This window comes from Mustela putorius, unplaced genomic scaffold (genome assembly GCF_011764305.1).
Source record: "Mustela putorius furo isolate JIRA1106 unplaced genomic scaffold, ASM1176430v1.1 tig00003836_pilon_pilon_pilon, whole genome shotgun sequence".
NCBI lineage: Eukaryota > Metazoa > Chordata > Mammalia > Carnivora > Mustelidae > Mustela > Mustela putorius.
In genome coordinates, this window is record NW_025421989.1 from 2,939,362 (window position 1) to 2,962,823 (window position 23,462).

A 23,462-nucleotide genomic window follows, 5' to 3' on the forward strand; every position below is an offset into this window, starting at 1 on the left:
AAAAAACGTGAGGAAAACTAAAAAAAAAAAACAAGGAAAATCCATTGCTTGTCTTGTCCTTTATTTGGCTGAAGGTGCTTCTTCATTTGTAGATATGGTCTTCCGACAACTTCCAAGAAGCTGGCATGAGAACTAGAGCTCTCATGCCCTATTGAGTTCTTAGTCTCAGAGAAAAGAGGGTCTTCCATCAGTTCAGTGGGCTCAGGCAGAGTTGGAAGGACGTGGCAAGGACCTTAGCTATGTGGCCCAAGTCATATTTGATATCAAATCCCGAATGCATAAGAATTTCTTAGGGATACTGTAGAATCAATCAACCCGTCAAAGAATCAATCAAAATGGGTGGCTTAGAGCAAGAGAGATGTATTATCTTGGAGATAAGGAGGCCAGAAGTGTGAGATGGGATGTGGGCAGGGCTGTAGTCTCCATGAAGTCTCTAGTCGAGGGTCTGCTCTATGTCTGTCTTCTTGCCAGTGGAAGGTTGCTGCTTTGTGACAGCATCACCCTACCTTTTCTGTGTGCACGTGCATCCAAATTTTCCCTTTTTAGAAAGACACCAAACATATTGGATTAGGGGCCCACCCTAGTCCACCATGACTTACTCTGAGCTAACTATAGCCAACTACATCGTCACAGTGACCCTATTTCCAAAGTATATCCCATTCTGGGGGTCTGGCAGATAGGGCATCAACACATGAGTTTGGAAGAGGACACAAGCCAACCTTTCATGAGGGATTAGTGCCACTGCCTGTGTTTTATACCTTGTTTACCCTGGTCTTATCGTATTTAAAAAGATACTCATTTATTCTAGGCATTCCAGTCTTTCTGTTCTTATCTCACAGCCCCCTATTCTATTTCATAATTAACCAGATGTGAGCAAAAGAATCGCAAGATACCTGTTTTCTTGTTTCACTTTATTAGCCTGTAAGGATGAGTGGCAAGTTCATTTAATGTTGAACAAACCGATGATGGTAGCAGCTTCCTAAAAGACTCTTATTTGATTGACTGGTTCACTGGTTTTCTTCAAAGATATAAATAACAATTTAAGACCTATTTTCTCCAAGCTAAACACTCTCCTATGAGCTTTCCGTAGGTATATAATTATCTGATATTCATAATAAGCTCAGAGGGACAGACACGCTCAAGACTGTGTCCAGCTTTGTCTATGAAGAGCCTCAAAGTGGTTTCACCCTCAGCTTGCTGGGAAAAAGGAAGACCAGATGTCTCCCAACCTGCATGTTGGCATTTGTATTTATGAGTTGGTCTGTGGCAAAGCCCCCACGTCCATCCTTCCATATTTTCACAAGGAACAGGGAACACTTGTGCTGGGGCAGGAAGGTGATCTCCTCACAACGTATCCAACAAAGAGGGAAGGGCACATCTCTTTTCCCCAAGAATGAACGAGGGAGTATCCACATTACATGAGATATGCAGGCTTGATCCAAACAATGGTACAGGCCAACCGAGCTTCTGAATGTCTTTTCCAGAGTCGAGGAAGAAATGAGCAACTTGCCCCAGATCTCATAGGTCTTTGGCATACATCACCGCCAACCAGGATGTTGTCAGTGTTACACAACGCTCCCTTGAAAAGAATGACAAATGACAAATAGACAAACATTGCCACATCCACAGACATGTGCTATATAAAGCAATGAGAATTCAGAATCTTAGCAACCGGCAATCTACTCAGAGCTTCTTCAGAGGAGGAACCAAGACGTGCTGGAGACATGAAGATCTTACTGTTGTCTCTTGTCCTGGTTGCGGTTTGCGACGCCCAGCTACCCTTACTTAATGATTTGGCACAGGTACCAGAAACTGGGTGATCTGACAAAGAGGTCTTTATGTGTATGTGCATGTTTTGGGGGGGTTTACTATGTCTATCTAATTGATATGTGTCAGGGTTAGCCATCTACCTGGAAACTGAGAACTCCTCTGTAAATAGGCTTCTTACACATGTCTACTGTACGTGTCTCCTAGAGTCTACTAACTGGCCCTTTATACATCTCTAGTGTACTTGTAAAAGAGGACATGCAACAGCCCATGAGCTATCAGGGTGGAGGTCTTGCATTGGGTAAGAATGGATATGCTATTTTAGGACTATGTCAAATGTGTTGATTTGTTGCCGACTTGGCTTTTTCCAGTAGTTTATAAATCCTTCAAAAAGTTAGTTCTGTGCTGATGCAAAAGACAAGGCATAACCATATGGAATGATGTCGGAGAAAATAAAAAGAAATTGAATAAAGTTACTGATAGGACCTTTGCCTTTAGCTTACAGGACAATGGCAGACGATGTACATGGCCGCTAGCAACTTTGAGAAGCTCAGGGAAAACAGCCCATTCAGGGGTTATATGAGACGTATTGATGTGGACGTGCCAAGAAGGAGAATCTTATTCGATTTTTTTGTCAAGTAAGTAAAAATCACACAGAGCAAACACACCTGTTAATGCATCTGAGCTCCATGTTTGCAATGTAATATCTGCATGGCCTTGAAGTCTCAGTTCCTTATAAATTGAGCACAGCCTTCTTGCTTTAAGGAGATGGTCTTCATGGAGCTTCTGGGACTGTAGGTTTCCTGCCACTGGCTCTATCATTCTCTACCCTGCAGATCTCACAAGTAGCAAATTTTGAACATCATCAAATTGTGACCTTTACCAAAGCCTTTGCTACTTCAACTATTAGTTATGAAATGCCCACTATAGGATAGGCATTTTACTAAGAACTCAAAAGACTAAGAGAAGATGAGAATTTTTTATTTATTTATTACCTTCACTGGTAAAATAGAGTCTGATCCAGATCTCTAAACTCCTAAGAATACCACAATGAAATTCTATGGTAAGGGTAAGGTCTAGATGGAAAGAGACCCCCTGAAAATGGCCCGTGATTGTATGGTGGGGGTTGGGGGGTGTTCTATGAAAGGTCACAAGGAACAGGGTATGTATAGGATGCCTTTGAAGATGGAACTGGGAATTTTCCAACAAAGGAGGAAGAAACAGGACACGTGTTGGCACACGGATGAACAGAAAGGGCTTTGAATTGAAGGAAGGAAGCAGGAGGAATCATTTAAAAGAAATATAGGGCATCCCAAAGCACAAAATCATGCAGACAGAGCCACTGTGTGTAAGGTTAAAACCGATGTTTGCAGGGCACGTGGAAAGGGAATTGTTAATCTTTACTGTTTGCAGTCCTTCCGATCCAGGGAGAACTGCACTGGAAACGGATGATGGCTTCATAGTCGGAAAAGTTGGCAGTGCAAGAAAAGTGGCAGAACTTTGCAAACGGGGCCTTGAGGGAGATGTAAAGGAAATAGTACGAGGCTTAGAGATACCCGGCAAGGTCCTGGCGGGAGAACACACAGGAGCCCAGGACTGAAAATGAGGAGAGAGATGCGTTCATCTGTTAAGAGTCGGGGAGAAATTGGAAGGGGCTTAGAGGGGAGGGTGATTCTTCCAAGGATAAAGGGGTTCAGGACATGCGTCAAAAGTCGTGCCTTATAAGAAACTGGGTGAGGACCTGTCTCTCTAGTTTCCACACACAGGCACAGGTGCTGAAGAACAAAAGGCAAAAAAAAGATGAGCGTGGAGAAAGTAAAATAAGAGGGTTACGTTCGGAGAGATGGGTTTATACATATACAAATGTAATTGATGTAATGGGTATGGAAATATCACAAGTGAACATGTTAGATAATTATAAACGTGGTTGGCAATTATAATATATAATAATATATAATACATAATATATAATATAATATTCACAATATATTATATATGATACAATTATAGCATATAATAATATGTTATATAAATATATGATATATAAATAATATTATATATAATACATGATATGTAATGTATATTATTACATAATAATGTATAATACAAATATATATATTTTTACATATACAAATATAATTGATATAATTGATGTACAAATATCACGAATGAACATGTTTGATAACTATAAACGTGTTTTACAATCATAATATGTAATAATACATAATAATTTTAATATATAATAAATTATAATATATAATAACAATTATTATAATATGATTAAAATATATAAAATGCATAATCTATACATGGTAACATATAATTATTTTATATATGTATGACAGCAGTAGTGCAAGCCTTCCATTAATAGTACTGGAATGCTTTCTGATCTTAGTCATGGATAAACTGCTATATATAATACAAAATAATTATAGTATATATAATGCTATGCAGGTATATAATTATATAATTGATATATAGTTGAAATACAATGCTATATAATTAATTATATAATTGATTACATACACTCTACAATGTGGTTGATTATGTGTTATACATACACATAATCAAATGACACACATATCCTATCCCGATAGATATAGAATTGATTATGTATAATCTACGATACTGTTGGTTAGATGTTATATATACATATAATGAAATTACGCAGACATCATAAGCTAATAAGTATATCTGTCAGTTTTCCATATTTTTAAAAATATTTTTAAATATTTTTTATTTATTTATTGGACAGAGAGAGAGAGAGATGACAAGTAGGCAGAGAGGCAGGCAGAGAGAATTGGGGGGGAGCAGGCTTCCCACTGAGCAGAGAGCCCCATGCGGGGCTCGATCCCAGGACCCTGAGATCATGACCTGAGCTGAAGGCAGAAGCTTAACCCCCTGAGCCACCCAGGAGCTCCTCCATATTTTTTTTAAAGAATCCCCTATGATGTTTTGGGGTCATTTTTATACTTTTATATCCGTCTGCATTTCTTTGACTTTACTTGGGGCCCCTCATTCTGCAGTCAGGTCTACAGAAATGTCATGCACGTGAGATCGCAGGCGTGCACGTGAAGGCATAGTGGGTGCGTTTTCACACACACACATGTACGACCGTTGGTCATTGCTAGTCAAGGGACGGGACCTTTCCATCGCCACCGCAAGTCTGCTTCTCTCCCAGGGTCTGCCCGTGTGGCCCCTTGGAGAACTTTTCTGACAAGCTTTGCTCCTCTGTTCCAGACCATCACACAGGGGAATCGCACACAGTGCGTCTCCTCTGGCTTTTCTCAGCCGCCATAAAGCTTTACCCATGTAGGTACAGGGTTTTACTTTGCACGTCCCTAATGACTCAAAGTGGGGACCTCGGCTTCCTGGGGCCCCTCTTTTGTGACCTATCTGTTCAACACCTTGCTTCATTTTAGTCGGACTCTTTCCTGTTGAATTATTTGTGCTGTACGCAATGTTCCTATTTTTCCAAATACACATTTTTTGGTCACAGAGACACACAGGCTCTTTTGCTATATATGGGACACATAGATGACGATTGTTTCGAATATGCATTTACTTTCCACATATCACATACGTGAATCATGTGGGCTTGTGTGTGTCGGTGGGTGTGTGGGTGCAATGTGTTTATATATATATGTTGTTCGGTGTTTCGTTTTCTTAGGTTTTTTGTTTTTAATGGAAGTTCGTGGTTCTGATAAAATTAAACCCATATTTCTTTGTTCTTTTTGGGGGGATGTGTTTTTGTTTTTTATATTCGGTAAGAAATCTTTCCCTGTGTTGTGAGAATAGCTCAGGCGTGTCTCGAGAGCTATTTCTCTCTGTTACCAGAAAATGTTTATTATTTTCTAATATTTTAACAATTTTCCAGTATTTTGGATTTTTTATGTATTTTTTATTATTTATTTATTTATTTACTTATTTTAGATAGAGAAAGCACAGGTGAGGAGGAGGGTCAGAGGGAAAGGGAGCAGCAGACACCCTGCTGAGCAGGGAGCCCGCTGGGACTCAATCCTGGGACCCCAGGATCATGATCTGAGCCAAAGGCAGATGCTAAACCATCTGAGCCCCCCGGGGGCTCCCTCATATGTCTTCATGTTTAACTGGCTTTAAATACGACGTGTTTTGTATGTCCTGTCGTTAAAACGACTAGTCTGATGCCAGGTGTAGACAAAGACATCCTTGCCAGGTGACCCTTGATGGTGGGACACCTATTTCTCTTCCGAAGGTCACGTTGTTTACCATGGTTCCTAGGCACTGACGGGACACCTCAAATAGGGTTTTCTGTGGCCCAAAGAACAAAGATGTTCATTACGGACCAGGGTTTCACGGTTTTCGCCCACCCACTTAAAGACATTTTTGATTTTTAGGCAGAATGGAGAATGCCAAGAAAAATCAATTACGGGAACAATAGGACTTAACGAATTGATCCGTGTCGATTGTAAGTATCATCGGTTTCCTGATATTTTAAGATTGAATTCTTCACCTCAACTTTCTTTCCGGAACACTGTATTCCTGAATTCTACTTTGATGAACGATCAGAAGTATGACCGGGCACAATATCCCTAAATCTTCCGAGCACTTTATTTTGTCATGCACAGACAGTTCGATCATAGGACATGGGTGACTCCTTCCAATTACGAGTATTATTAAGGGAGTGGTCAGACCGTGTTTAGATGGTTTGTTTCCTAAGGTTCTCAACTGCATGAAAATGTTGCCAGATAAGGTAAAATGACCTTAGGAACTCAATCTAACGGGTCTATCCTGAGCTTACGTATTGATGTCATTTTGCTGTAAGGGAATCATTTTATTTTATTTTCACAGACTTTATTTTATTTGACAGACAGAGATCACAAGTGGGCAGAGAGGCAGGCAGAGAGAGAGGAGGAAGCAGGCTCCCTGCTGAGCAGAGAGCCCGATGCGGGACTCGATCCCAGGACCCTGAGATCATGACCTGAGCCAAAGGCGTAGGCTTTAACCCACTGAGCCACTAAGGTGCCCCAGTGGAATACATTTTTTAAAAAATTGTCTTAAAGCCTCTTATACCGTTCCATGAGCCGGCGATTAACTTAAAATCCAAGGGAATCAGAGTTATTTTCAACACCAGGCACATTTCTTCATAAGCTCAGCTTCTGTCGAAAGCCATGTGGATGTCGGTTTAGAATCACATCACTAAGCGCTTTCTTTTTTTTTTTTTTATTATAATCTTTTTTTTATTATAATCTTCTTTTTTTAAAAGATTTTATTTATTTATCAGAGAGAGAGAGGGGGAGAGATCGAGCACAGGCAGACAGAGAGGCAGGCAGAGTCAGAGGGAGAAGCAGGTTCCCTGCTGAACAAGGAGCCCGATGTGGGACTCGATCCCAGGACACTGGGATCATGACCTGAGCCGAAGGCAGCTGCTTAACCAGTGAGCCACCCAGGTGTCCCCACTAAGCGCTTTCTAATGACCCTAAACAACGTTCCAAATTTTAAGTGGCCTCATGTCTAACTATCATATGAGAATGTAAATGTGTAAATCTGTGGTTACAGCCCTTGTCTGAGATAAGAAACAGCACAATGAGTATGTAGTTAAGTAGAAGATACGGAAATAAAGTCAATTACATGCCTGTCCTTCGGCCACGTCTATATTACCAGGAGAGATTTTTTTTTAAATTATGATTTCATTTCTCTTACTTGTAGATGATCTTTCTGTTTTCTTGTGCCATTGATGTTCTCCATCACCCTTTCTTTTATTTTCTGCATTTCTGTAGCCCTTTTTAATGGGATTTGGGCACGGCAATTTAAGGCAGGAGAGAAAGACCATGAGCTTGACTTACTTTGAGCTGACTTTGGGAACTAGGATTTGGAACCTACCCAGGTCCGTTCTGGAGAAACCAAGGGACCAAACTAGTGGTGGCCTGAATGTATTTAATCCCACCTCTTCCATGACCTGCGTTCCCTTTATAAACCAACTTAGTGAGGTTTCCTGCAAAGCCTTCCTTTAGGACATCGTCATCCAAGCAAGTGGTTACCGAAAATCTTTATAGAGATGCACAAAACCATATTTAAATTCTTTCACCTAACCCCAGACTCTTGGAGCTAGAGTAGTCTTGGGCAAGGCTCAGAGATTTGTCCAGGAGACGGTGAAGTTCCGTCCGGGGCTCCTTGGTCTTTCGCCGTGGTAGACTAATGCTAGTTCAGTGGGACACACAAACCGGCAGAGTTTCAGGTAAAATCTGGAGCAGTGGTTCCAATAAGGTGTTATGTATGCTGTGGTGTGAAGGGAGAATGGGTGTGGGAAGGTTTGGTGAAGACATGATGTGTGGATCGGTGGTGTTTTCTTTTTCTTAGAAACGTGGCAGGATGGATGGGAACAGCCAGAGAGGAAGGTGCCCCGTGCTTGCGGGATCTGAACCGAATGTTGAGATTGTCCCCACCCATGATGTGCTCACAGTATAACCAATAGTCATAAAAATGGGTGCATTTGTGGAAGTTTTCAATGTGTTCACCAATACACCTAGATGAAGGGGAAGAGTGAATGCAGACTTTGGTGTTAACCAAAGGCCCGGAGGGTTGCCCCATGCAGACTAGACACTCAGCATAAGGTTATGCATAGTTTTGAACCGCAGCTGGTCTAAAGACAGGTCAACTCCATTGCTGGGATATGGCCCATATGAAAAGATTTCAAACTTGTATATGATAATATGCTATATAATCCCAACGCATGTTGTTTGAAGACCCTTGGGTGTCATGGCAACCATTTTAGGGACTGTTTTAGTAACCCTGGGAGGTGTGAAATGTTTCATTGCCGAAGAAGGTAGCACTAAGGAAAAGTGTTCCCTACCCTTCTTGTTTTCATTGTCATAAGCAACATTAATGTTTATACTACACCGCCAAGGGGACGCAGAGTCTGGTACGAGAATGTCGTTACCCATATGCCAACGACGTCACAGTAAAGCCAATCTACCATAAATTAACAAAGGCGAGTCTTTATAGACATATATAAATTTTATATAAGTTTATACAAATTTTACATATATATATATTTTTTTTCTCCCTCACAGATGAGGGGACCAACGATTTCCAAGTTGTCAGGATAACCCCAAACGTTATGCTGGGGTATGATATCAACATGGACGAGGGAGGACGCACCACAGATCTCGTTTTATTGGCTGGTACGTAGGACATCCTAGCGGTGGTCCTGGCCGTATCATATCGCGACTGTCAGCATTTTCACAGAGAAAATCAGTACTTTGGGACACGATTCATGATTCTGCCAACCAGGCCAGAGTCTTCATGCGCATTGTGTCAAGGATTCTGGAATGATTCGAAAAAGAAAGGTGTCAACAAAAGTCAGGAGAAGACGGAGGTCTTTAAAAATCACTCCCATTTGTTAAAATGGAAAATTAAAAACAAAACAAAACTGAGTTTCATTAGAAATAGTTTCGTAGCAGGTCAACTAATTTCAAACCTCAGCTTTCTTCACGTTGACCCCAATCCTTCAATTTACAACACCCCCTTTTTTTTTTCCCAAATCCACTGACCAGCCTCGGGACAGAGGCTTTCAAAATAAACCTTCATTCTATTTCATCTTTCTAATGCATTGTTGTTGCCAACACGGACTATTTCAATCCCTGAATAACACACAAGTGTGTGGAGATGGGTGCTAGAGTTTCTGAGATCCTGGGTTTCAATCTGGAAAAAGGCATTGGAGTACTGTGGTTTAAATTGAAAAAACAAAAAACAAAAAACAAAACAAAATGAAACAAGCCATCTCTGAGCCTACGTGCCATGGGGATGTTATTTGTCTGGAAGGTGAGAATCACCTTTGTAGTTTGGGTCCAGAACCCAACGTGCGTGTCAGACACAGATTCTGAGGCAAAGGTAGACACACCATAGATTGGATGTTCTTGATGGGTTGGGTCCAAGATTCATGAAGTTCTTGATGTGTCCCTGGGGTCCTGCAGTCCTGGACAGCTCATGGCCATGCAATCATGGAGAGTTTAATGGCTCCTATCCACCTAAGTCGGACAGCTGACATTGAGACAAGGTCAATGGTAATGGTCTGAGACTCAGTGAAAGACTAGATTTCCCCCTTCGTGCTTCTCGTTCTGTATTCAGAAATCCCTAAGGGTCTAATGGGCAATTTCTGCTTTACGCCTTGTGATTTTCAGGCAGAACAAATCAAGTCAATGAGGAAGACGTTGAGAAATTCAAGGAGTTGGTTAGACAAAGGAATATTCCGGAAGAAAATATTTTAAAGCTCGTCGGTACCGGTAATGTGATATATATATATATATATATATATAATATTTTTTTAACCTGAATATATCCCTTACCTGATATGTAAATAAGTTACAAGAAAACAAACAGATTTTTTTTTTTGTATTTTCTCTTCCACAAATTATCTTTTATAAAGCCCTTCCTTTAAAAGAAGAAATCATGGGGCACCCAGGTGGTGAGGTTGGTTAAGTGTCCGACTCTTGATTTCAGCTCAGGTCACGATTTTAATTTTAATTTTAATTTAAAAATTTTAACTCCATGCATCAGACTCCACACTCTCTGTGCTCCTGTCCCCACTCACTCTCACTCTTGCTCAAACAAATGAAATATTTTTCAAATTCAAATTAAAAAAGAAGAAGAAGAAGAAGAAGAAGAAGAAGAAGAAGAGAAGAAGAAGGAGAAGAAGAAGAAATCCTTACAAATATTGGGAAATGGTCATGATTGGTTGGTCCTTTTTTTTCACTTTTTGTATTTGTTTTGTCCCCAGACGACTGTCCCACCAATTAACAAAACCAGTGACGCCAGCTCCTTCTAAATATTGTAAGTAAACATGACTCTGTTGTGAGGGTTTCTATGTCAACTAGCCCAATAATTATGTCAGTAGAGAGCTTTTTTATGAGGTTATTGTGTTTACCCCGAGTCCTACTGAAATTGCAAATATCACATCCTAGTACATTCATGCTAAAAAGCAGTGTTGGTGACAAAGGCTTATCATGCAAGAATCATAGCAATCACAGTTCTTCCGAAAGAAGCAGGAGATGGCAGAAGTCGGCAGGGATGACTGGAAAAACAATGGGTTTTTCATTCAGTCTCAGTTGAGGGTTGTCTACACACGTCCCTATTCCCTCTGCACACTCCTACACACGACAGGTATGATTTCACATCATTGTAATTGCCACGTTGGAAACTCCCCCAAAACGCTACATGATACATGCCTCCCAGGTGTGTTCTCCTGCAGAAGGAGATTCCCTTAAAGTGTGATTTTTGAACTTTCTATAGTAAGATGAGCATCAATGCAAGATGCTGGTGTAGGCTGAAATGTACCTTTTGTCGCTGTTTTGGGGAAGAAACAGAGGGAAAAAGAGCAAACAGAGACATTAGCTTCCAGGCTGAATACAACATCTTTAAGCCATAAAGCTTTTAGAATTAGAAGAGCAGAGGGTAACTCCATCAAAGATCCTGTAAAATCCTTTTGGATGGGGGGTGCCTGTGAACATGAATTCTGAAATTATCAAAGTCCTGAAAGGGATCCTAATCATGAAAGGTCTCATTCTATGTACACGCATGGAAAAATTCCAGTGGCTTCTTCCATTTTATAGGGATCCTAATCATGAAAGGCCCCATCCTATGTACATGCATGGAAAAATCCCAGTGGGTCCTCCCATATCACAGAGATGGAGAGTCTGACATTCCCCGTGGAACTTGTGTGCTGGGTTAACTAAAAGCTCTCCCAACCCTTATACTCCCTGAGGCTCACCCCTGTCAGGCTATCACACAGTCCAGTCAACTCAACCTTCTGTCCTGTTTTCTCCTCCTGTAGCCGCGTCACTGAGAAGCGGACACATCCTTTTCTGCATGGAATCAGGATCAACAGTATGAAGAAAGCCTTGCTTGATTCTGCTTGACATCATCCTTTTCTCTTAACATACTGTCTTTCCCCATTTCATCACTCTCCCTCACCGTTCACGTGCTGTTTGGAGTTACTGAATTGTCAAATGATTAAATAAATTGGTGATATATGCATCCTGTACATATGTGTTTGTGCAAAAATTTGCTTAATTTTTAAAAACACAAATATCCGCTTTAAATACAACTATCCAGGAAATTACATCTATAATAGGGTCAACATCCCATCAGAGACAATATACATTAGGATTCAATGTGCTATAGATGTATGACAAAGAGAGGGAGAAAAACATCTAAACCATCAGGGAAGAGAGGAAATGCTGATCGATATTTTGACTGTAATGGCATGAGGTAGTCTGGTCAAGGAAAAAAGTTCCGTGAAGCATCTTATTCACCACAAGGAGCATGTGCGTATCTCCCTGAGACTTATACAGGGACCGTCTGTGATGCCATGAGTCATAATCAAGGGAAAATGCCTACTATGACAACAATATCACTCATGACATTGAGGGGAACAACTGGTATTTCTTTACAACAGGATCACTGCCCACCCAAGATGGGGCACCGGCTGAGACCTGGTCTACCCATAGGGTCGTGGAGTCAATGTAGTGCTTGCACAAACAATCAGGCTAAGAGCTCAATCGGGAAGATGTAAAGTGTGCCATTCCATTGTGTTTCAAATAGTGGTATAACCTGGGATTTCTAAGGGATGGCCATTCCCATTGTAACAGGCAGAACACATTGATCACTTATCTATGAAAATCCAGGGGTTCACTACCAAAGAGATCAGCTCTCAGGATGCAGAACTTAGTCCAATGTTTGATACAGAGTTCAGATATTCAGTCCAAGCTCCAGGAAAATAAAAATTAAAAAAAAAAGTGTTTGAGGGGTGCCTGGGTGACTCTGGGTTAAAGCCTCTACCTTCAGATCAGGTCATGATCTCAGGGTTCTGGGATCGAGCCCCGCATCAGGCTCTCTCCTCAGTGGGAAGCCTGCTTCCTCCTCTCTCTCTAGACCTGCCTCTCTGTCTACTGTGCTCTCTCTCTGTCAAATAAATAAATAAAATCTTTAAAAAAGTTAAAAATGTTTGAAATATTATTCTTGAATAAAAGAGGGTATGGATTTGGAGTTCTGACTCCTATCATCATAGTGTATCTGGAAATGCTGTGAATTCATCTTCACTCTTGTAAGGATGTTGAAAGGTGAACCGTGGCATAAATGGGTTTAAAAAATCATGAAATATGACACACACACACCCACATACGATTGCGTGTGTGTGTGCATATAATACATTCCCATACACATTATGTTATAAAAATTACAGAAAACTTGCAAGAAGAAAATGCAGAGTCTGCAAAATTTTTTGCCTACTCTCTCTCATAAATGCGTGTACGTGACCAATGTTAACAAGGGAAGGAGGACTGTCACCACAAATATTACAGATACAAATATTTGTATTACAAATATTCATTAATAGTGAATTAATGAAATTAATTAATGAATGAATTTATGAATTAATCAATGAATTAATTAATTTAATGAAAATTTAATGAAACTATGCCACTTTAAGACTTTTTATTATTGAAATTATGTCACTTTAACACTTTAAAAAAATATATATTTTATTTATTTATTTGACAGAGAGACAGAGAGAGAGTGCAAGCAGTGCGAGGTAGCATAAGGAGAGGGAGAAGCAGCATCCCCGCTCAGCAGGGAGACGGACATGAGGCTCAATCCCAGGACCCTGGTATTATGACCTGAGTCAAAAACAGATGCTTAGCCAACTGAGCCTCCCAGACACCCTACCACTTTAAAACCTTTGGTGGAATGAATACATTTCTTGTAAGATAGGTTACCAAAGTTGACACAAGAAGAAAAAGAACATCTCTATAGTCCTTCATCTGCTAAGGGAACTGAATTTGCCCTCATAGTACTTTCCATAAAGAAGCTGCTTGTTCAGAAGATGTCAGTAGTAAATCCTTTCAAACATGAGAAGAACAGAAGATCACTCATCTTAGATAATATCGACTCATATTCAGAGAGACGAAAGGAATTCAACTGTCCTACGCTTTATGAGGTCAGCATAACCTAAATCCCCAAAACTCACAGACATCAAGAGATATGTAAACATATGAGGAGCTCATATTAAAACATTTCCCTGGACACCGGGGTGGTGCAGTCATTAAGGACCTGACTCTTGATTTTGGCTCAGGTCATGATCTCAGGACTGTGAGATGGAACCTTATGTCAGGCCTCTGCACTCAGTGTGGAGTCTGCTTGGGCCTCTCTCTCTCCCTCTGCTCCTCCCCACCCTTCTCTCAAATAAATCTGTCTTTAAAAAAATGTTTTCCCATCCCAGTTTGCACCTTTATGCCCATTGGCCAGCACGGGATACTCTCAAGAGATGGGTATAAATTCTGTTTTGCACATAGGCATGCATTGTCATGAACACAGAAACATACTAATATATTGGAAAGCAGTCTTCATTTTATGCACACAGAACATGAGAAAATATAGAGAGTATCATACTTTTTTTTTTTTTATTTAGGGAGTAGTATTTTTAGAGATTTATCCATATGTTGATTCACTGAGATCTAACTTATTATTGTTAATTCCTTATATTTTCCATTTTGAATGTGTCCTAGCCAACCAGACTGCTGAATTTATTTTTAAATGTGCCGACATCACAAACAACAAAGCAGTGCACAATTTTTGTACATCTCAATAATTTAAAAGTTTCTATAAGTGGGAATGCCTTACCAAAGTGAGGGCACATTTGGAATTTTGGTGCATACAACCAAATTAGTCTCTTAAAACACCTTTACATTTTTCTATTGTAGGTTCCCAGCATGTTCTTCCCACAGAGAAACATTTAACTTATTCTTCCAACTACCATCAGAGCTTTGCTCAAAACCCTTCTGTAGGGAACAATGTCTCCTTTCGAAATAAGACCCCAGCACTCTCAGTGTGCCTACCTGGCTTTCTTTTTCAGCCTACAACTTGGGAACAGGTTATGTATGTGACGATTCCTGTTTAGTTTGTGTTCTGTCTCCTTTCACAGGAGGATGACTCCGTGCATCACGAGGAGCGCCTCTGTGATTCCTGCTGAATTGTGAGGTTTGGGCTGTTGTTGGCACATCAAATACACTAACCAATATTTACTGAATGCAGTCAAACACTGGATAGGAGCGATCTTAGGGAAGACACGTTCTTCATAATGCAAACTTGGATATTAAGTTTACAATAGAGGTGAGCCTAGGTGACTCAGTCACTTAAGCTTCCGAGCCTTGGTTTTAGCTCCCGTCGTGGCCTCTGGGTCATGGCTTCACATTGAGCTCAGAGTCAGCCTGTCCCTGTCCCTCTGGTCTTCCTTCTACTCACTGGTTTTCTATCTCTCTTAAATAAATAAATAAAATATCTTAAGAAAGCATTTACAATATCTTGGACTGTATGGTCAGATATGTTCTGGTAAGATAACAAAATAATGAAGTCATTTTACAGATGGTTAACAAGTCTCATTCTGCGACGGAGGGCCTCGAACTTGAGATGAGCTAGTACGTGATTCTCTGTTGCTGGCCTCTGCTTTCCCTTTGATGACAGCAATAGGTCATCATCACCAATAACTCGGGCCAGGGGCACGGCAGATAAAAGCAACTCGTGTCTGGCTGACACCAAAGCTTTTGATGACAGACTATGTTCAGAACCTGACAAATGAAGATGTCATCGGGGGAATCAAGTGTCTGTTTAGTAAAACAAACGCACGCAGCGAAATCAGGACAAAGAACAAACAGAAGCCGACTGAAAACCATCCACGCACAAATGTAAAAGGAAAGCTGAACAGCGGAGAGAGACAATGGAGACTTTTGTTTCTGGACGCTGTCCTCTCTGAACTTTATAGGGTATCCTTCCAGTCTCGTCCATGTCCATATCTATTTGCATATATAAAGTTTCCAGAAGCTTACAAGAGGATTAAGAAGATCTCGGGACATGTCACATTTTTTTTTAAAGTTTATTTATGTAATCTCTACAGCCAACACAGGGATTGAAATCGTGACAGCAAGATCTAGAGTTGCATGCTTTTCTGATTGAGCCAATCTGGTATCCTGGATTTTTATTTTTATTTTTTTTTTAAGATGTCTGTTTTTCTCTCCAAATGGATACATTTGAGGGATTCTCAAGGCTAAAATCAAAAGATGATCCAAGAGGTGAGAATTTCTACTGGAAAAAAATCTGATTTATTTGTTCTTGGCCTGGGCTGTTCTCCCCTACAGAGTGCCTATAAGCAGCATGACCCTTCCTGGGAAACTGGTGATGCTTTCCAGGTCAGACGATGAGGCGTCCTTGGAAGATGGGCTAGTGCGTACTACCTGGGTAATTATTTAATAGGGACATCGTCATTCTCTGTAAGATAATAACATTGCAGCTATGTGGGGACTCCCCTAAATAGCAGTTTCTGTGTGTTTCTTCCCTCTTCTGTACATTCCCGTGCGTGTTATTGAACTCCGCATGACTACTTTTCCCTTTCTTCGTGTGTCTCAGACACAACTTCTCACAGAGCAGAGGATGCTGTGGGACTCCCACGTCCTTCTGGACATGCCTCCCAGACCCTTGCTTCATTGCCTAACTGACTGGGCGGTTACCGTCTCTTCTACGGAAGCCATACACCGAGGAGTTTAATCCAATGACTACGGGACGTGGCTCTGGATTCTAGGTTCTTAACAGATTGTTTGGTATTTCTGTTCAACAAGACATGCTTCTCTTCTCCACAGCACTAGGACTCAGATTTATCCAAACAAACAAACACAAATCTCCAGGGACACACACAAACTCACTCATTAACCAGTTGTAGGCACCAAAGTCCAAACCCTAAGAAATAGTGGCGCTTACACCCTAGTGAAGACAGACTGTCTATAAGTAGGAAAACAATACCTTAAACCATTACTTGTTGGGTTGTAAGGTGGGAGTGGGTACCAGGGCTCTGTTCTTAACTCATCATTCTCTTACCCATATTTTGGGTAATATGAATGAAAGACAGTTGGGATCTAAACTTGGCATCATTGTTGAAGATGAAAATATCTTTTCAGAATAACTTCTACTTAATTTCTTGCCGATCCACAGTTAGAATGCGCTTCCAAGACGGGAGGACCTTAGAGCTGCGTTCCCAGGAAACACGTGTTGGTAAGATACAGTAAAAACAACAACAAAAAACAAAAAACAAAAAAAAAAAAACAAAACAAAACAAACAAAAAACACTACAAAACAAAACAAAACAAACACCAACCAGGGATATTAGAGACACAGAAGAAAGGTACAAAGGGTAGTCATGGGTGGAACCCATCATGAGCCAGGATCCTTATCCAATTCAGGGAGACAATGGAGAAAGTTTGCCAAGACGTTGGAAGACGTGAAAACGATTTCAAAGCTTCACAACAAGACGTTGCAAAGAGCAGTAGAGAGAGGAACTTGGGAAAGAAAACAAGACATAAAACTAAAAATCCTGAGACCTGAAGAGAAGGTGACAGAAAGCAAAGGAGATGATCCTATGGCAAGAATGGTGTTGGGGTTGTTTTGGGGACACACCAAGATGCTGGGGCTGACATCGGCGAGCCAGTCCTCAGGGCGTTTTCACTCCCAGGACATGGCCACCATCAATGTGCTTTTACGGTCCAAGCAAAATATGCCTCCAAGATATTTATCTGATATGTTTCTAAGGAAAGAGAGTGAACATACATGGAAACGTGGACCAAACAAACAAACAAGCAAAACCCGAAAACAAAAACAAAAAAGCCAAACAAACACACAGAAGAGGTTCTCTGGCTGTTTCTACGTCCTTGAAAATCGCGAGATGTACAGAAATTAGAGGACGTTTGTTTTCTTTCTTCCGAACTTATAAAAATCAGGGAACAAGTGTTATACGCTTTTTTTTTCCTTGCTTGGAGATATCATTGAGCCAATGGATATATATATATATATATTAAAGATTAGATCGTTAAAAAGCTATTTAGAAAACAGAACAATGCAGATGAACTGTGGGTGTGTGTTCTGATGAGGTGATCCGGCATTCACACAGAAGGTCCTTTTCATAAAAAGATCGAACGTGTCTCCTTTGGGGAAGGAGGTAATCAACGTTTGGTGCTGATGATAGGGTCGCCATCTTGGAGGAATGGGGGACTTGTTGGGGGTCTTGGGAAACCTGAAGACTCTCTGGAAAAGGGAATAGACGTCATTCTAGGAGGTTGTTGCAACTGGTTGGTCTTTGGAGCCCAAGTCTTGCTTTATTTTATTCCCAAAGAAAGTCATATAACCTTCATGACCTAACTGCCTTTTATTTAATATTCCCCCAAATTTACCAAGGCAATAGGAAGAACCAGGAAATCAAGCTTCTGGTGGGGTTGGGGGTGGGGCAGGAATATAGAATGAATCTTTAATGAAAATACAATCAGTAGGTGTTACATGCACGTGATGAATCACTAAATTCTTTTGAATTTAATATATATATATATATATATTTTAAAAAAATCCATCTTTCTGGTAGCTACGTTTACAGTGAGCTTTGCATAATGTACAGAGTTGTGGAATCGCTATGTTGTACCCCTGAAATTGATGTAGCCTTGTTGGTCAACTCTCTTTGAATAAAAAGGTAATATTAATCAAAAAAAAAAAAAAAAGCACAAAGGAAATCCAGTTGAAAATTGTATTTCCCTGATATTCTGAGGACAAGTTTCCATGATAAGGTGAACACTTTCATGCAAGAAGCAAGCATTTATGGGGGACCCTGGTGGCGCAGTCATAAGCGTCTGCCTTTGGCTCAGGTCATGATCCCAGGGTCCTGGGATTGAGTCCTGTGTCGGGCTTCCTGCTTCCCCTCTCCTCTCCAGCCTGTGCTCTCTCTTGCTATCTCTGTCTCTCTCTCAAAGAAATAGATAAAAATCTTTAAGAAAAAAGGAAGTAAACATCTAGGGAACGTTTATTCTATTGGAAACACTGTCTTTAAATACATGTTATAAGAATGAGAAATATATATTAAAAAAAAATGTGTCTCACCTTGACACTTCAAAACTCAATCAAGGTCAAGGGCACCTAAGTTAAAGAAAGAACAAAAATCCCGAAGGATAAAGGTCACGCAGAAGCAGGGAAACTTCAACACTTGTGTTTGAGTCATGAGAGTGAGAAATGGTCCTCACAGGGAAATCATTTACTCGCTGAACACGGAATAAAACCTTAAACCGAGCATCGCACAAAGAGAAGAATCAGGGTGCACAGAGGCAGAGATCTGGAACAGGTCATTGTGAGTTCAGCGGATGTCGGATTCTCAGCGTGGTCAGGTACCACCGGGAAGACGTCGGTTGCAAAAAACAAAGCAAAGACTCGGGCTTTGTTTGGGACACCGTCGTATGTCAAAAATGTTAATTTTAGATCCCTCACGTGGGAACCCAGCACGGATGTAGGTTTAAAAGTAAGGGGATATTAAAATTCAATAATTGTCAGTTCACGATGAACTCCTACGGGAGAGACTGTATTCCGGGAGATAACTTCGGGGAATTTTAGCAACGGAATTAAGTGATCATGGGGATGAGTGAAATGAACATTAAAAAAATTGAGACGCTGAATAGAGAGTTTAATTATCAAATTCGATGCTAAGGTTTGAATTAGTTTATCTGTAGAAAGGAAGATAGCACTAAACCAAGGCAGAGAATAACATACCACATGCAGAAAATGAAGCGTTTGGGAGAAATGATAATAATGTGGGCAACCAATCCGTTGGACGTGTGAGTAATGCACATTTAAGCACCAGATCTGGGCACAGTGTGCGGATATTTAAGGTTTATTTTTGTCTGTGTCCGTGTCTCATGCTGTAGGTGTTTCTATTACCGGGGACAGCAGATCCTTGAACACAGCAAGGGCTGGGGTGTGGACGCCCCACAGAGTTGAAAGTCTGGGTGTAACTTCTGAGTCCCCCAAAAGGTAACTACCAGCAGGATCCTATGAACCAGAAGCCTTACCAGTAAGGGATACAGTTGACTAGCATAGTTTGTGTCTTTGTATCTTGTAGTGCTTTGCTGCAACAAAGTAACAAAAGTGGACCAGCACCGTTCAAACCACTGCCGTTCAGGGTCTACTGTGTTTCTATTTCATTTCTTGTGAATAAGGGTAATCTGATTTACCCCCAATGGAAGCCTTTGCTTAGACTGAGGGTGCTGGTCTATGAAACAGAGGAGAAATAAAAGGCGGGGGGTGTTTTTTATCAAAGGAGTAAGCAGCAATCTTCAGTGTGGAACGAGATTGTGCCGTCGGTGGCCAGTGGCTGCCTGGAAACATGTGCGGGCTGCCCCGGGGAGGGTCAGGGGCTGCTGATCTCGTAGGTGGAGACCAGGGATCCTTAACATCTTACAGTGCCCAAGACCGTGACCCCATAAAATGTACCAGTACATGCTGAGGTTGAGACTCCCAATTCACAGAGTCATGAAGGTACCGAAGAGTATGGAGAGATGGGGTGAGTGTAAGATTGAAAACATCTACTATTTTTAGCAATAAGGCAGGGTAACCTTTGCACTTCCTCAAGGCTTAAGGAATGGATGGGGATTAAAGATGGTTTTGTGGGTTTGTTGTCATTATTAAGGATTCATGGGACGTGCGCCATGCATGCAGCACGGGCAGTGAGCAAAGAAAACGGTATTTACGGGTGAGCTGAGAGAGTGCGTTCTCTTCCAATGAGTTCATACGATCAGAGCGAGCGCGTGTTCAAGTTCATGATCTTAGCTGTATGCAAGATATCGAGATGCCCAGATCCTAGAACAAGATCTAAGTCCACGGAGGCAATCTTGCAAAAGAAATGTGATTTTCCAAAAGTACATTCTGTCCCACGATGTCGATGTGAGGTCCATGTCTAGCAGGTTGCTCTTAATGGGATGTGAGACTCAGTCCCCGCACATCGGTTTCATGCATTCCTCAGGCATGGGGAAACACCGTTCCAGCGTAATCTAGACTGCCTTTAATTAAACGAGTTTCTTCAATATTAAAAGTTGTTTCATGAGAGAAAGTGTTGGGGAAGGTGGATCAGATTCACGTAAATCTCCCAAATGGTACGAGCGTGGTTGAAATGAAAGCTCTCAAACCCCTTCCTACGGAATGTGTGCTTTAGTTGAAAACAATGAGGGGGTCAGAACCAAATTCTATACGCACCATTTAAAGTAACTGCAAATAATCTTCAAGCCCCAATGCTGTACCATTCCGGGGCCAAATGCCCAAGTGTTTAATTTTTATGGAAAACAATGCACAAGGTAGTGTTCTCATGTTGGCCTGACGAGTTTGTTTTTAGGTTGGAACTTGGAGCAAGAAGATGTAGTTGGAAGATAATTCCAGAATGTGTGTGTGCAATGTTGTTCTACAGCCTGAGTGGTACATCTCTTGAGACTTTCTACGAGGCAGTGGTATGTCTTGGTGTGTATTGACCTCACGATTTTGGTATGACCAATTTAGACGTCCGTTTACAGAATTGGTTTTAATAACGGCTGTATCCGACGTTGGGGTTGCACAATTCTTTAAAATTTAACCCCAAGCTCTCATGAGGAGCTTGGAGAGGGTTGTCATATGCCTACAAATACAGTAGATGGAGGGTCACTGCTACTGACAATGTTCACATGGAGGGGGAATCCTGCCTGCGTTTAGGTGGGTTTGGCAGACTGTAAATCTACGTCATGTAAAGAAGATGTAGAAAACATTGATGCAAAGAAAATCTGTTCGGCAAAGACTCTTGATAAAAGAAATGTGAAAAATAAAATGCAGCTAATCATACTGAGTTTAGAAAATGCTGCTTTTTCTTTCACTGTCTTGGGAGAAATTTATACGCAAGTTAATGTTCGATCAAATCGCCATCTTGGTAATTTATGCTGGAAATGTTGATCCGAAGACAAAGGCGTGCATCTGACTGATGTCTTTGGTGTGTATTGTAGCTTATTCTATGCAAAATAAACATGTTAATATTACCTATGTTATTTATATTAAGGAGAGAAGTAAGTAAATGCAATATATTTCATTAAGCACTCGGGTGCAGAAATGGGTTCACGCATGAGAATCTCGAGTTCTGGTCAACTTAGGGAGTTGTACTGAAAGTTGTCCCCCAGAAACGATGGAAAAAGGCATCCAGAATGGGCTCTAGCAAATGACTTCTCTAAAAATTGTAGACGCTTATTCTGGAGATCCCATAAGTACTCTATGAGGACCATAAGGTTACTTCCAGATACACACATTGGAAAAGTGAGGTTCTGTGACCTGAGTCCGGATTCAGAATTTGCATCCTGCAGAGGCAAACCAATGTCCAGTTATGACCACAAACTCCATAAGCACATTACTTGATGTTGTCACAGTTGTTAAAAGGGCCCCGAAGATGAGCACGTGTTACTCCACAAGTAAACACAGAATCGTGCGGCATCCTGCAAAGGAAACAGGGAATCATACTCTACCCCGCGAGTGCAGTGTGTAAGGTGGTAAACCATACATATGGCAAACTGCATGAAAACCAACAGATGCGTCCCAGACACACGTGGGGTTCCATGACATCCTGTGGACTAGTCTACACAGACCTGCAGGTGCATCCCATACACACGTGAGGTTCTGTGACATCACAGAGACTAGTCTACACAGACCCACAGGTGTATCCCAGACACATGTGGGGTTCCATGACTTCCCGTGGATGAGTCTATACAGACCCACAGGTGCATCCTATACACACATGGTGTTCTCCAATATCCTACAGAGTAGTCTACACAGACCCATAAGTGCATCCCAGACAGACATGGGGTTCTGTGACATCCCATGGACTAGTTTACACAGACCCGCAGGGGCATCCTAGACACACATGGGGTTCCATGACATCTGACAGAGTCAGTCTACACAGACCTGCAGGTACATCCATATGCATATGTGGGGTTCTGTGACATCCAGTGGACTAGTCTACACAGACCGACAGATGTGTCCCAGACAGACATGGGGTTCTGTGACATCCTGTAGACTAGTTTACACAGACCCGCAGGGGCATCCTAGACACACATGGGGTTCCATGACATCCAACAGAGTCAGTCTACACAGACCTGCAGGTACACCCATACGCATATGTGGGGTTCTGTGACATCCAGTGGACTAGTCTACACAGACCTGTAGGTGCATCCCAGACACACATGGGGTTCCATAGCATCACAGAGAGTAGTCTACACAGATCCCCAGTTGCGTCCCATACACACGTGAGGTTCTGTGACATCCCACAGAGTAGTCTACACAAACCCGCAGGTGCATCCCATACATATGTGGGGTTCCGTGACATCCCATGGACTAGACTACACAGACCCGCAGATGTGTCCCATTCACACATAAGGTTCCATGACATCCCACGGAGTAGTCTACACAGACCCCCAGGGTGTCCCATACACACATGGTGTTCCCTGATATCCCACAGACTAATCTACACAGACCTGCAGGTGCATCCATATGCATGTGGGGTTCTGTGACATCCCGTGGAATTGTCTACACAGACCCACAGATGCGTCCCATACACATATGAGGTTTCATGACATCCTACAGAGTAGTCCACACAGACCTGCAAATGCATCCCAGACACATGGGGGTTCCGTGACATCCCATGACCTCGTCTACACAGACCCGCAGATGCATCCCATACACAGGTGAGGTTCCATGACATCCTACAGAGTAGTCTACACAGATCCGCAAGTGCATTCCAGACACACGTAGGGTTCCGTGACATCCCATAACCTTGACTACACAGGCCCGCAGATGCGTCCCAT

At 41.6% G+C, this 23,462-nt stretch overlaps 1 protein-coding gene across 1 annotated transcript; it reads left to right on the plus strand.

Annotated features, from left to right (window-relative positions):
* Window positions 1–1,657: 1,657 nt before the first annotated feature.
* LOC101682538 (odorant-binding protein) lies at window positions 1,658–11,788 on the plus strand. Its single transcript, XM_004768367.2, has 7 exons — window positions 1,658–1,802; window positions 2,266–2,405; window positions 6,144–6,214; window positions 8,820–8,930; window positions 9,930–10,031; window positions 10,526–10,578; window positions 11,579–11,788. The coding sequence occupies exons 1-6, from the start codon at window positions 1,725–1,727 to the stop codon at window positions 10,543–10,545; spliced, it is 522 nt and encodes a 173-aa protein (XP_004768424.1). The 5' UTR covers window positions 1,658–1,724; the 3' UTR covers window positions 10,546–10,578; window positions 11,579–11,788.
* Window positions 11,789–23,462: the final 11,674 nt, after the last annotated feature.

Excerpts from the sequence above, each read along its gene's own strand:
- LOC101682538 (XM_004768367.2), top strand. The coding sequence starts at position 1,725 with ATGAAGATCTTACTGTTGTCTCTTGTCCTGGTTGCGGTTTGCGACGCC. Across the intron at positions 1,803-2,265 it reads TACTTAATGATTTGGCACAG|CTTACAGGACAATGGCAGAC; the intron begins GTACCAGAAACT and ends CTTTGCCTTTAG. Across the intron at positions 8,931-9,929 it reads AGATCTCGTTTTATTGGCTG|GCAGAACAAATCAAGTCAAT; the intron begins GTACGTAGGACA and ends TGTGATTTTCAG.